Raw genomic sequence first — 16,033 nt, forward strand, 5'->3', positions numbered from 1 at the left:
CAGTGCCCTTGTTTGGGTGTAGGGCCTGATCAGAGCCTGAAGGTATGGAGGTGCCGTTCCCTTCACAGCTCCGTAGGCAAGCACCATGGTCTTGTAGCGGATGCGAGCTTCAACTGGAAGCCAGTGGAGAGAGCGGAGGAGCGGGGTGACGTGAGAGAACTTGGGAAGGTTGAACACCAGACGGGCTGCGGCGTTCTGGATGAGTTGTAGGGGTTTAATGGCACAGGCAGGGAGCCCAGCCAACAGCGAGTTGCAGTAATCTAGACGGGAGATGACAAGTGCCTGGATTAGGACCTGCGCCGCTTCCTGTGTGAGGCAGGGTCGTACTGACAACAGTTTGACTAAAGAACGAATCAGTGCGATTCGCTTTGATGCGATACGATGTACTAACAGTTGTTGCATGAATATTTTCAATTCTAATTTAAAATCTGCTGCTGATGGAGCTTATTGTATTGGGATAGAAGCTGTTCAAGAGCCTGTTGGTGTCAGACTTGATGCACCGGTACCGCTTGCCGTGCAGAAGCAGAGAGAATAGTCTATGGCTTGGGTGGTTGGAGTTTTTAACGATTTTCTGGGCTTTCCTTCTACGCCACCTGATATAGATGTCCTGGATGGCAAGGAGTTTTGTAGCGCCATGCGACCGAAGGTGGTGATATGGTCATACCAGGCAGTGATGCAGCCAGTCAAGATGCGCTCAATGGTACAGCTGTAAATCTTTTTGAGGATTTGAGGCCCCATGCCAAACCTTTTCAACCTCCTGAGGGGGAAGAGGCGCTGTCACGCCTTCTTCAGGGATGTGCGCATGTGTTTGGACCATTGTAAGTCTTTACTGATTTGGACACAGAGGAATGAGAGTTGTGTCTCCAATAGCTTACTTTTATTCCAAGTAAAATGGTCCTTGAGTACCCCCAATGGCACACATCTTTGTTGTTGTAGCCCCAGACAAAAGCACCTCATTCAACCTACCAAAGGCTTGATGATTAGTTGACAAGTAGAATCAGGTGTGCTTGTCCGGGGCCACAAAAAGATGTACTGTTGGGAGTATTCAAAGACCGGAGTTGGGAACCACTGGACTAGGCTACTGATATTCCCTATGGTTGTTTGGCATGCAAAAATGACATGTAGGTCAATGACTGTCAACACATTTAAATGCTTAGTTCGACACTGAAGGAGGGGACGCATCAAGTTGTCACAAAATATTAGGTATTTTCAGAAGGTAGAAAGAAAGTAATATCAGCTAAAAATAATTTAAATCGGTGATTAGTAACGTTTGAATCGATTTTCTGACCGATGCGTGCTACATTTGTATCGGTTTGGTGTCCGCGGACCGATGCAGTTGTATCTTAAACATTTGAACTGGGTACCAATGCGTATCCCTACTGGATAGGTCAGAAAATGTGACATGTCACTCCCAATGCAAATGTGGGGTGTGAAACCTGACACTTCAAGTCAGCTTTGCTGACAGAGTAGTAGCAGAAAGCAGACATAGGGGGATTTCTTGGCACTATAAGAGCTCAGACACACCGGTAGGATTGGCAAACGTTTAACAAACGTGAACACAATAGAGATTGGCAATCTCTTTTCACTCAGACTTAAAATACTCCAAACCAGAAGGTGGCAGTAGCGTTGTTTGGCAATGCATGTCTGTGTGTGTTCTTTATGGTCTAGTCAATGTTAGCTATTGTTGTAGAAAGCCCTTGTTGATATTAGGCACTCTCCATAATCGCATACAGCCATAGATACAGTGTCTTGCAAAAGCATTCATCCCCCTTGACATTCTTCCCATTTTGTTGCATTACAACCATATAATGGACATACACAAAAATAGTCCAAATTGGTGAAGTGAAATGAAAAAAAAAAGAATCGAAGAAAAAAAATGAAAAACGGAAAAGTGGTGCAAGCAGCACCATGAAGACCAAGGAGCTCTCCAAACATGTCAAGGACAAAGTTGTGGAGAAGTACAGATCAGGGTTGGGTTATAAAAATATATCCAAAACTTTGAACATCCCACGGAGCACCATTAAATCCATTATTATAAAATGGAAAGAATATGGCACCACAATAAACCTGCCAAGAGGGGGCCGTCCACCAAAACTCACAGACCAGGGAAGGAGGGCATTGATCAGAGAGGCAACAAAGAGACCAAAGATAACCCTGAAGGAGCTGCAAAACTCCACAGTGGAGATTGGAGTATCTGTCCATAAAACCACTTTAAGTTATACACTCCACAGAGCTGGGCTTTACGGAAGAGTGGCCAGAAAAAAAGACATTGCTTAAAGACAAATATAAGCAAACACGTTTGGTGTTCGCCAAAAGGCATGTGGGAGACTCCCCAAATATATTGAAGAAGGTACTCTGGTCAGATGAGACTAAAATTGAGCTTTTTGGCCAAGGAAATCAAGGAAAACGCTATGTCTGGCGGAAACCCAACACCTCGCATCACCCAGAGAACACCATCCCCACAGTGAAGCATGGCGGTGGTAGCACCATGCTGTGGGTGATGTTTTTCCATCGGCAGGGACTGGGAAACTGGTCAGAATTGAAGGATGGCGCTAAATACAGGGAAATTCTTTAGTGAAACCTGTTTCAGTCTTACAGAGATATTTTGCATCTTCAAAGTGGTAGGCCTGTTGTGTATATCAAATGACACAAACCCCCCAAAAATCTATTTTAATTCCAGGTTGTAAGGCAACAAAATAGGAAAAATGCCAAGGAGGTGAACACCTTCGCAAGCCACCGTACATGTTTAGCTAGCTGGCTAACGTTAGTTAAATTGTTAGCATTATTTGATAGCTAGCTAGCTGTTGTGCTAGCTAGGAAAAGTAAAGACACTGCATTGACTCTCATCAGCCAGCTACAGCAACTAATCCATTGTGATTTATTATAATGTTACTAGCTCAGTGGCCAGATAGCTAGCTTGGTAAAGCATTACGTGTTGTGTGCATTGTGCTGCACTTAACACCCCATTTGTTTCACATGAAGTGTGTGTGACTGCCTGGCTCAGTTAGCAAGCTAACACGAGCTGAATAGCTAGCTAATAAGCTAGTGCACCGTATCAAACCTAACAAAAAGCACAAAACTCAGCTAGATGTAATCGATGTAAAGACTTGCTCTAAAAAAAAAAAAGTTATGTTTTATTGTTTATTTCTGATTCTGATGAAAAGGGTGGATTAGGCCAGCTTGTTTCTTTTTCTTGTCACTCCTGTCGGCTCCCCCATGTGGAGGCCTGTGCTCTCTGATAGGCTCAAAGTCAAGTTGTCAGCCACTGCCGAGCGTTGCGATACCTACAAGTAGAAACGGCAGTTTCGTCAGTACCAGGTCAGTAGACAGCAGATACTTATTTTGTTTTAGCAAGAGAAGGAACGGCCTCCTACTGTGATAAGTACCTATCGGCAGTCTATCGGCAGTCAGATTCTCTGTGTGTTTCATGCTTAAGGCACTGGACCCTGCGACATTCACAGAGTGCTCTGTATAATAAAATGTCAGTCGGAACCAGTCCAGAGCCTCATAAATCTGATGTGGTTCATGCAATGGAATATATTTTTCAGTTGAGTTGAATCATCAATTTCCTGCTTTACTCGTATGGGTACACTCGAAATGGCCGCCAGTCCAATTATGCCATCATTGACTTGAATGGCAGCACAGGCAGAGGACAAAACGTGCTTAAAAACACAACAACATTTTTGTTATTCGAACGGTTATTACAGTGACCCCGGTCATTTGGCTGGCCAATTACCATCATCCAAAATTCCATGACAGTCACAGCCCTACGCCTGATTATCAATGCTTTGTCTTTCCCCTGCCACTACTTAGGTGATGCCCCCCACCTAGCACTATTGCCCCGCCCATTAAATAATTACCTTCAGTTGGTTTCAATTGGAAACATTACAACATCAGAAAAGTGGGCCTTTCTGGTAGTAATTCTCCTCTCAAACTGTTTAAGGGCTAGCAGCTGCACGGGCTGTGTATATACATATACACACACATATATATGTACACACATATATATATACACACACACACACACACACACATACATACATACATACATATATATGCATATACACATATACACATATACACATACATACATACTGCTCAAAAAAATAAAGGGAACACTTAAACAACACAATGTAACTCCAAGTCAATCACACTTCTGTGAAATCAAACTGTCCACTTAGGAAGCAACACTGATTGACAATACATTTCACATGCTGTTGTGCAAATGGAATAGACAACAGGTGGAAATTATAGGCAATAAGCAAGACACCCCCAATAAAGGAGTGGTTTAGCAGGTGGTGACCACAGACCACTTCTCAGTTCCTATGCTTCCTGGCTGATGTTTTGGTCACTTTTGAATGCTGGCGGTGCTTTCACTCTAGTGGTAGCATGAGACGGAGTCTACAACCCACACAAGTGGCTCAGGTAGTGCAGCTCATCCAGGATGGCACATCAATGCGAGCTGTGGCAAGAAGGTTTGCTGTGTCTGTCAGCGTAGTGTCCAGAGCATGGAGGCGCTACCAGGAGACAGGCCAGTACATCAGGAGACGTGGAGGAGGCCGTAGGAGGGCAACAACCCAGCAGCAGGACCGTTACCTCCGCCTTTGTGCAAGGAGGAGCAGGAGGAGCACTGCCTGAGCCGTGCAAAATGACCTCCAGCAGGGCACAAATGTGCATGTGTCTACTCAAACGGTCAGAAACAGACTCCATGAGGGTGGTATGAGGGCCCGACATCCACAGGTGGGGGTTGTGCTTACAGCCCAACACCGTGCAGGACGTTTGGCATTTGCCAGAGAACACCAAGATTGGCAAATTCCCCACTGGCGGCCTGTGCTCTTCACAGATGAAAGCAGGTTCACACTGAGCATGTGACAGACGTGACAGAGTCTGGAGATGCCGTGGAGAACGTTCTGCAGCCTGCAACATCCTCCAGCATGACCGGTTTGGCGGTGGGTCAGTCATGGTGTGGGGTGGCATTTCTTTGGGGGGCCGCACAGCCCTCCATGTGCTCGCCAGAGGTAGCCTGACTGCCATTAGGTACCGAGATGAGATCCTCAGACCCCTTGTGAGACCATATGCTGGTGCGGTTGGCCCTGGGTTCCTCCTAATGCAAGACCTCATGTGGCTGGAGTGTGTCAGCAGTTCCTGCAAGAGGAAGGCATTGATGCTATGGACTGGCCCGCCCATTCCCCAGACCTGAATCCAATTGAGCACATCTGGGACATCATGTCTCGCTCCATCCACCAACGCCACGTTGCACCACAGACTGTCCAGGAGTTGGCGGATGCTTTAGTCCAGGTCTGGAAGGAGATCTCTCAGGAGACCATCCGCCACCTCATCAGGAGCATGCCCAGGAGTTGTAGGGAGGTCATACAGGCACGTGGAGGCCACACACACTACTGAGCCTCATTTTGACTTGTTTTAAGGACATTACATCAAAGTTGGATCAGCCTGTAGTGTGGTTTTCCACTTTAATTTTGAGTGTGACTCCAAATCCAGACCTCCATGGGTTGATAAATTGGATTTCCATTGATTATTTTTGTGTGATTTTGTTGTCAGCACATTCAACTATGTAAAGAAAAAAGTATTTAATAAGATTATTTCTTTCATTCAGATCTAGGATGTGTTGTTTAAGTGTTCCCTATATTTTTTTGAGCAGTGCATATATATATATATATATATTCCTAATTCCATTTCTTTACTTAGATTTGTGTGTATTGGGTATATGTTGTGAAATTGTTAGATATTACGGCACTGTCGGAGGTAGAAACACAAGCATTTCGTGATACCCGCAATAACATTTAATTAATTTATCGAATCAGTTATTGTTTTCTTGCACAAACCACGGGCAACACTTGTCAAACTCACACATTTATCTCAAAAACACTGGGATACCGATTTGCACGGGACTAGCATTATCAGAGGACCTTGGAGTTCGCAAAAAACAGAAGGTTATTCTGGCTGGAATTGTTACTCTCCTGACATGTAAAAATGACTGACATGGTAGATTCGGAAAGAACAAACATTATAGATGTGGTGTTTTGTGCTCGTGCACATAATTACATTACCTGACCTCCCCCAGTAAAACGAATTAATATATTGTTTTAATGTGAAATGAATATGGTTGATTTTTAAGGTTAGGGAGAAGAGCAGTGAATAGTCCCACTTTTTAGGATGACAATATAAATTAATGTATTCATGGTTGTTTGTAATTTTGTCTTGCCTTTTAATCCTTAAATGTGTTGTTTTTACCATCGAGGACCACTTTGGAAATAAGTATTTTAATTAATACTTTCAAATAGGGATGCATGATATATCGGTGAACATATCGGAATCGGACAATATTAGCAAAAATGGCAACATTGGTATCGGCCCGATGTCTAGTTTAACGCCGATGTGCAAAACATATGTGATTGCTGATGTGCATACCTATATAACGTAGGTACATGACGTAATGACGCCACGTAAAATTTGGCGCTACACAGCATTCCTAACCTAGCCCACAATGTCTGCTGTATGGATTGAGCAGTCAACAAGTCGAGCAGTCATTTCAAAGAGTAAGATAATTTCAGCGATACAACTCAAAGGCGAAATCCATTAACACCAAGATAATGGAATTCATTGCCCTTAACAATCAACCATTTCTCTCGTGGGTGATGTTGGCTTTCGCGACTGGTTGACCACCGGTACACACTAACGTTACCAAGTACGCTATTTTTCAGATGTTGCCCTACCGGAGTTACACAGTACTAGCGTCACTGCTATTAGCTTCACGACATACTTTGGAACACCGTTTGGGTCTTTGCATGTCAAAAAAAGATGTCAAATAACACTATTTGACGCATTAGCTTTTAATTTGACACATCAAACAACACAGTTCCATTATAGAATGTTGTGTGTTCTGAATTTGCACATGCAAACCAAGCACCACCACTACTATCAGTAGCACCGTCAAAGCTGTACAAAAAGTCTGCAAACAAGCAACCACCGGCCACGAAAGATGTGTATACGATACCGCATTGGTAATGAAGCATTATTTGTTCGACCGCAACTTCTGGGGTAGCTAGTTTTAGCTTGGTACCTAGCTAGCGCCAATACAACCAGCCTGAAAACAATGACCAGCAGAAACTGCAGTCATTTTCACTATTCTTAGCAATGATTTAGGAATCCTTGTGAGTAAGTATTAGCTAGGCAGCCACTTGTTGTTCGCTTATTGAAATTGAACTTCAGAGCTAACGTTATAAGCAGCCAGCTAGCTTCATCTGTCTAGTGACGCTCGACCAGACCCGGTTATGTACTGTGAAGCTAGCCACAATAAGGATTAGGCACAATAGCGGAATTTGCCTTCAAAATAAAAGTACCTCTTTGAAAGTGATGCAGAAGGTTACAATTGGTGGGATCATGCCATATTTAGACTAGATAATGTTAAACAATGTTTGAATGTGAAGCAATGAAATGGGGTATCAGTTTACTCAGTGTCACCCACAGAACACAATTGTTTAGAGTTTACGCAAATATTAGCGTTGTAGCTCTTATCGCGGGACTGTGACTTTTTGAAATCACCTCCCCAGTCAGCCTATTATGTGTATTGACATTCATATTGCACTGTACAAGCTTTACCTAAGGATTGGGGATCAATGAAATGGGGTATCAGTCTGCTCAATACCAAATATATTTTTTTCCCCAACGTCCTCCTCAGAGTTATCAGACTCTAAAACATCCATGCAGTATAGTTTTTACGCTGGAATAATGTTCAATACACATAGGTTGACAATAAATGTGGCTCAATTCACAGTTGTTTCAGAGTCCCGCAATAATAGCTACGACGCTAATGTTCTCTGGGTGTCACTGAGTAGACTGATACCCCATGTCATTGATAAGGCTGTACAGTGAAATAGGTATGCCCCCAACGCAATTCTAAAGTCTAATACATCCAGTGTGATTTCAACAGATTTGGCAAAATAAAATTTGTCTTTTGCTGATTTTATATAACATTCCAACAGTCTACTTTAATTCTGAAGGCTAACCGCAAAGTCCACTATTGTGGCTAGCTTCACATAGATGGGTCCGACAACCATTAATCAAATAAGAACTGTCTTATAAATTTGGGTTATTTTAGATGATGACACTTTAGATATGACCAGGTGAATCCAAGTGAAAGCTATGATCCATTATTGATATTCACTTGGTAAATCCACTTCAAACGGTGTAGATGAAGGGGAGGAGACCGAATTTTTAAGCCTTGAGACAAGGATTGTGTATGTGCCATTCAGAGCAGCATAGCACCCTGCATCCCACTGCTGGCTTGCCTCTGAAGCTAAGCAGGGTTGGTCTTGGTCAGTCCCTAGATGGGAGACCAGATGCTGCTGTAATTGGTGCTGGAGGGCCAGTAGGAGGCACTCTTTCCTCTGGTCTAAAAAAATATATATTCTAATTCCCCAGGGCAGATGGAATGTTAGACAGGTGTCCTGACTGTGTTCACTAAACAGGGCATACAATTAACACCACCCACCAAATGCAGGTCAATTTAGATACTGCTGGGTAAGAATGTCTACTGCTGGGTGGTCAATTTGCAAGGCTCTACAGTGTGAGCATTATGAATAAAGATACTCATAAGTCAAGTATGGGCACATTAGGCAGTAGCTGTTCTGTTTCATAGCTGCTAATTGCACAAAAAAACACATGCACTGCAACACTGCCTGGCATGGGAGTTGTGTGCAATGAGTAAAGTGCTGATAGATTCATTTTGAGGCACTTGACACAGACCTTAAAGTTGGTCTAATTTACTCAAAAGTCTACAACATGAGATTGTCCACGTGTTTCTTGGCTATTTACATTGTTGTTTCAACTTTAGTTTGAGTTAACATAGACATCCTAGTCAGATGCCAAATCTCTCTCACACAAGTTTTGTACAATCAGAAATTGACAAATAATTGAATAATCTTAATTTAAGAAGACAGTAAATGAAAAAAACTCATTATTTTAATAAATCACATATTCCTCACTAAATTGAATCACTTAGAGATGTAAAAAAATTATCCTATGCACAATTTAACCAGGGTGTCAGAGCAGCAGCAGCAGGCGGAACGTTTGACGTCCCTACTCTAATATCTGTCCCTTGATATTAAAACACTGCAGCTAAAGTAGAGAGCTGACCACCACAGGATTTGGAAGAGATCTGAGTACTGTTCGCCAACTACATTATCACGGTACACTTAGTTTCCCAATCACTACTGCGACGCTAAATTAGCTACTTACGTCGTTGAATCCGCCGTATGTGGTCTTGTAGAATTCATCTTCTTCTTCAGCATCTAACAACTTAGACAAGCGGCTCCCCGCCGTTTTACGGGGCTCTTTGCTAAATGCTAAACTCATGTTGATCTAGCTCAACTAGAATAATAGGGAACGTGCTAGCTGGTTGAAAGCTAACAACAATCAAGTTCTAGTTAACGTTAGCTACCACAAAAAACTATGCAGGCAGCTAATGACGTCGATATGGTGCGACATGCTTTTTCTTCTTCAGGTTTGACGGCACTACAGAACCTTCTTCGGTGAGGTTTAATGGCGGTTGGCATCCAACATGTTGCATTACCGCCACCTACTAGACTAGAGTACAACTCCATTACACTTTGCTTGAAAAATAAATAAACAAATTCCATTCCATCTAACACTACCATACAAATAAATAAAATAACCACCCTACTCCACTATTTAGTCCTACCTCATGCCAACAACCTGAAAGGATGGGACATCACACACCCTGTAACTCTTCTGATGTCAAGTCTCACACACCCAAATACAGTGGGGGGGGGAGGAGTATTTGATCCCCTGCTGATTTTGGACGTTTGCCCACTGACAAAGAAATGATCAGTCTATCATTTTAATGGTAGGTTTATTTGAATAGTGAGAGACAGAATAACAACAAAAATATCCAGAAAAACACAAATTGATTAGCATTTTAATGAAGGAAATAAGTATTTGACCCCCTCTCAATCAGAAAGATTTCTGGCTCCCAGGTGTCTTTTATACAGGTAACGAGCTGAGATTAGGAGCACACTCTTAAAGGGAGTGCTCCTAACCGCAGCTTGTTACCTGTAAAAAAAGACACCTGTCCACAGAAGCAATCAATCAATCAGATTCCAAACTCTCCACCATGGCCACGACCAAAGAGCTCTCCAAGGATGTCAGGGACAAGATTGTAGACCTACACAAGGCTGGAATGGGCTACAAGACTGTCGCCAAGCAGCTTGGTGAGAAGGTGACAACATTTGGTGCGATTATTCGCAAATGGAAGAAACACAAAATAACTGTCAATCTCCCTCGGCCTGGGGCTCCATGCAAGATCTCACCTCGTGGGGTTGCAATGATCATGAGAACGGTGAGGAATCAGCCCAGAACTACACGGGAGGATCTTGTCAATGATCTCAAGGCAGCTGGGACCATAGTCACCAAGAAAACAATTGGTAACACACTACGCCGTGAAGGACTGAAATCCAGCAGCGCCCGCAAGGTCCCCCTGCTCAAGAATACATATACATGCCTGTCTGAAGTTTGCCAATGAACATCTGAATGATTCAGAGGACAACTGGGTGAAAGTGTTGTGGTCAGATGAGACCAAAATGGAGCTCTTTGGAATCAACTCAACTCGCCGTGTTTGGAGGAGGAGGAATGCTGCCTATGACCCCAAGAACACCATCTCCACCGTCAAACATGGAGGTCTGCTAAGGGGACTGGACAACTTCACCGCATCAAAGGGACGATGGATGGGGCCATGTACCGTCAAATCTTGGGTGAGAACAGGGAAGGACCCTCAGCCAGGGCAACAAAGGAGTGGCTCAAGAAGAAGCACATTAAGGTCCTGGAGTGGCCTAGCCAGTCTCCAAACCTTAATCCCATAGAAAATCTGTGGAGGGAGCTGAAGGTTCGAGTTTCCAAACGTCAGCCTCGAAACCTTAATGACTTGGAAAAGATCTGCAAAGGGGATGTGTGCAAACCTGGTGACCAACTACAAGAAACATCTGACCTCTGTGATTGCCAACAAGGGTGTTGCCACCAAGTACTATGTCATGTTTTGTAGAGGGGTCAAATACTTATTTCCCTCATTAAAATGCAAATCATTTTAGAACATTTTTGACATGTGTTTTTCTGGATTTTTTTGTTGTTATTCTGTCTCTCACTGTTCAAATAAACCTACCATTAAAATTATACACTGATCATTTCTTTGTAAGTGGGCAAACGTACAAAATCAGCAGGGGATCAAATACTTTTCCCCCCCACTGTACCTCTCTGCAGCACCACCACAACCTCAACTTTCTGCGATTTACATTCCATCCCTGCAGTACAGTTGATAACCATTGCTAAAAATCCAATCTTACTGAAACACATCACCTTTTGGCCTATCCCTCTGTACTGGTACAGATCTACTACTCACACCACTCCTCTCCAGATCCCTCCCCCATCTTCCTCTACTTTCTTCATTGCCTCAGAAAATTACTTCTGCACAACTCTAACCCTGGAAACCTCAACCTGCCTCTCTCGCGCGGGACATTTCTGATCCCCCAACCCCATGGGCAGCCCTACAACTACTTCCCCGTATGCTACACATTCCTTTGTCTTATGCCCTTCTGCACACTTCTCACCTTCCTACACGTTGCTGCCACATGCCCATAAGCTTGACACATGTAACAACGTAATGTATTCGGTACAAAATCTCGTACAGGATAACATATCCTAACATCACTTTGCCGGGCGAAGACTCAACATCAAAACTCAAAAGAACAGGCAATGACTTCTGTTTCACCACTCACGCCACCCTGTCTGCGTCGCACCAAACGACGAGCGTCACAAACACTGGGAATTTTCTCCTTCAGTTGGTCAACTTTTACATTTACTGCTACCCCAGTAATCACTCCTTTCAATGGCACCCTTTTTTTGAGAGTGAAACAATTCAGATTTCTTGCCCCCATTCGTTTAACGCAGAGCGCTTTCTCCCTCTGACCAGCTGAAACACAAACAATTATCACAAGACCACTTCTGGTTACCCTCACCGATTCCACAGTACCCAATTCTGTTTTCACCCAATCTGAAACCACAAATAGATCAGCCAAAAGGCAAGGGTCCACTTTTTCCAAAACTTCACACCTGTCAGACTCATCTTTATCCTGACTCTTGGTGCAAGCCTCGGTCTCCGAGAACGTCACCATACCTACCACCTCCGATACTTCGCCTTCAATCAATTCTATTTCTCCTCCTGTCTTCAGCTCACTCTGCTTATACCTTCTACCATTCTTCTTAACAAACCATCTCCCTTTTTTCCGCCATTTTTAACCGACTCAAGGTCACCACATTGGTGTGTGGTCAACTTGCAAGGCTCTACAGTGCGAGCATTACATTTGAGAATAAAAATAGTCATAAGTCAAGTATGAGCACGTGCGAGTTTTGGTTAGAAAAATGCTGCAGTAGCTGTTTTCTAAGTATTTCTGCTGTTTTGTTTCATAGCTGCTAATTGCAGAAAGAAATGCATATCCCACCAAGCGCAGAAACACTGCCTGGCATGGGAGCTGTGTGCAATGAGCCAAGTGCTTGACAGATTCATTTTTGGAGGCGCTAAGCACAGGCCTAAAATTTGGTCTAATTTACTCAAAAGTCTTTAAGTGAGACTGTCCTCGTGTTTCTTGGCTATATACATTGTTTTGTTTGAACTTTATAAGTTGAAGCAGCACACTCAAATCAGATCTAGTCAGATCTCAAATCTCTCTCTCACACACTTCACTGTAAAGGCTACACCTGCTGTATTCAGCGCATGTGACAAATAACATTTAATTTGATACATACCACAGGACTCCAGTGGCCCCTATACCATGGTAAACTTTCACCCTTAAAGGAGCTGCTGAATATTTAGATTAAAAGACTCTGGCCACACATTTTTATGAAATTGAGCAATATACCACATTACTTCTTACTAATACATTTCTTGTTTAAAAACATTACAAAGCACGGTCATGTTTCTTTAATGTAATTTAGGCTCCCGAGTGGCGCAGAGGTCTTAAGCACTGCATCTCAGTGCTAGAGGCATCCCTACAGACGCCCTGGTTCAAATCCAGGCTGTATCACAACTGACTGTGATTGGGAGTCCCATAGGGCAGCGCACAATTGGCCCAGCATCGTCCGGGTTTGGCCGGTGTATGACATCATTGTAAATAAGAATTTGTTCTTAAGCGACTTGCCTAGTTAAATAAGAAAGTTGTACTTTTTTTAACGGCAAAACTAGTATTCGATTTCTTTTAAATCTACCTGCCATAGTGGCTGGTGGACAAAACAGTTCATTTTAAGCCCTGTCACTAAATATCCCATGGCCTGGCTAAATCCCATGTCCTGGCTAAATTCTCAATCCGGCCCTCATACCATCATGGCCACATAACTATCACCAGCTTCCAATTGTCTCATTCCTCTCCCCTGTAACTATTTCCCAGGTCGTTGCTGTAAATGAGAACGTGCTGTCAGTCAATTTACCTGGTAAAATAAGGGTAAAATAAAATTTAAAAAATGTAAGTGCCTTTGTTTGAACGGGTATGTAGTAAGTTCCAGGTGCACTGGTCTGTGTCAAGAACTGCAACTGCTCAATAGTTTCCCATGTGTATCAAGAAATGGTCCACCAACCAACTTGACACTACTGTGGAAAAAAAGCACTGGAGTCTGGAGTCAATATGGGCCTGAATCCCTGTGGAACGCTTTCCACACATTGCAGTCTATACTCCAATGAATTGAGGCTGTTCTGATAGCAAAATGGGGGTGCAACTCAATCTTAGGAAGGTGTCCTTAACCACTTAGAGATGTAAAAAATATTCTTAAGCACAATTAAACCAGGGGGTCTTATCCAGACGCAGGCGAAACGTTTGACGTCCTTACTCTATTCTCTGTCCCTTGAAATTAAAACACTGCAGCTGAAGTAGAAACCCCCTGAATTTAGAGAGCGGGCCATCTCTTCCAAATCCTGTGATCTGGGTACTGTGTATTGTTCGCTAGCTACATTATTACTTTAAACTTCGTTTCCCGGTCACTACTGCGACGCAATAGCTAGCTATCTGCCAAGACAGCTAGCTAAATTAGCTACTTACGTCGTTGAATCCGCCGTATGTGGTCTTGTAGAATTCATCTTCTTCTTCAGCATCTAACAACTTAGACATACGGTTCCCCGCCGTTTTACGGGGCTCTTTGCTAAATGCTAAACTCATGTTGATCTAGTTCAGCTAGAATAATAGGGAACGTGCTAGCTAGCTGAAAAATAGGTTTGTTGTTAGCTACCACAAAAGACTATATAGCAGCTAATGACGTCGATATCAAAGATGTTCTACTAAAATATAGCACATCCGGTCGTTTCCAATGGGAGGCAAGTGAGCCGAGTAGGTGGGATCAAGTGTCGATATGGGGTTTTCAAAGTCGCGTTTATTGGTCAGTCAGATGTCAGTCAGATGGATTAGCGACGTCTATAAAATACATCGTCATATTCAAACTAAGTTCAAAATGAGATGCAGACGGTGATTTGAAAAACAGAGAATAACCTCTCGTAGCTCGTCTGTGCTTGTTCCTAGGCAAATGACTGAGTTCACAGAGAAAGGACGATACGGGACGCCTCGGCGGAAATGGAGTCCCTAGAGAAAGCAAGAACAAGATGGTTGGAAGGAGTAGTGCAGTATTATCATAAGGAGATGAATACTTGGAAAACGGAGGAGAAAAGAGAGTGAGTGGTCTAAGAGAGAGGGAAGAAGTTGAACTTGAGTCGGATAAAAATGGTGGAAAAAAGGGAGATGGTTTGTTGAAGAAGACTGAAAGAAAATGTAAGCAGAGGGAGCTGAAGACAGGAGGAGAAAGGGAAGTGAATGAGGCTGAAGTTAGGTGGTAGGTGTGGTGAGGTTATTGGAGAAAAGTGGACTCTTGCTGTTGTATAGCACACTATTACTTATACAACTAATATAAGACTAGGACATGAGTAGAAATTAACTTGGGCATTGTTTAATGCGTTTCACAGGAAGATCATTCCAACGTAGGTGTGTGTGTGTGTGTGTGTGTAGGGGGGGGGGGGGTGTTACAGGTGCCCTAAAGGGACAAAACTAGAATATCAATACACAACACTTGCCTTTTGGCTGATCCATTTGTGGTTTCCCCCCCCGGGAACAAATGAAACAGAATATTACCAACAATTTCACACACACTCCTCTTCAGAAACACAGGACATCAAATAAACTCTGGCTGAGCAACAAATTAACACAGAACATAACAATCAGCTCTCTCAGCAACAACTAAGGGTGCATACCAAACCTCTGAGAAACAACCAACATATGATTATAACCCTCAACGCTTTCTCAGAAACAACCAACACAGGCTATCACCCTCAGCTCTTTCCTAACAAAGGAACACTGACTTATATACAGCTGTATCCCCTGACGAGAGGGCGGGGTCAGCTCCAATTAGCAATGGCCAACCAATCAGCTGCTTGGGGGAATTTCAGGAAGCCATCCTGAAACACACACATACCAACAAAACCACAACACAGAAACTGGGGAACGTAACATTGGGTAATGTGGAATCGGTGAGGGTAACCAGAAGTCGTCTAGTGATAATTGTTTGTGTTTCTATTGGTCAGAGAGAGAATGCACTCTGCGTAAAACGAATGGGAGCAAAAAAAGTGAATTTTTCTCAAGAAAAGGGCACCAATGAAAGGAGTGATAACTGGGGAAACAGTAAATATAATAGTTGACCAGCTAAGTGGAAAGATTCTTAGTGTATGTGATGCTTGTCGTTTGATGCGACGCAGACAGGGTGGCGAGTGTGGGGAAACATAAGACACATTGTCCGTTCTTTTGATTTTTGAAGATGAGTCTTTGTCCGACAAAGTACAGGATATATAAGTTATCCTGTACGAGGGTATGTGCCGAATACATGACAATGTTACAGGTGTCGAGCGTATGGGCATGTGGCAGCAGTGTGTTGGAGGGAGTGTCCAAGGTGTGAGAAATGTGCGGAAGGGCATGAG

General features: G+C 43.3%; 1 protein-coding gene across 2 annotated transcripts in view; it reads right to left on the reverse strand.

Moving 5' to 3' along the window:
• Positions 1 to 14,294, reverse strand: part of vps72a (vacuolar protein sorting 72 homolog a) — a 35,424-nt gene extending 21,130 nt beyond the window's left edge. The window contains 1 exon segment of one of the 2 annotated variants that reach the window (NM_001140990.1): positions 14,118 to 14,294. In NM_001140990.1, coding sequence (NP_001134462.1) covers positions 14,118 to 14,234 — 117 coding nt within the window. In that variant the 5' untranslated portion in view covers positions 14,235 to 14,294. 2 annotated transcript variants of the gene reach the window in all.
• Between the last annotated feature and the right edge of the window lie 1,739 nt (positions 14,295 to 16,033).

Source organism: Salmo salar, chromosome ssa27 (genome assembly GCF_905237065.1).
Source record: "Salmo salar chromosome ssa27, Ssal_v3.1, whole genome shotgun sequence".
In the NCBI taxonomy this organism is placed as follows: domain Eukaryota; kingdom Metazoa; phylum Chordata; class Actinopteri; order Salmoniformes; family Salmonidae; genus Salmo; species Salmo salar.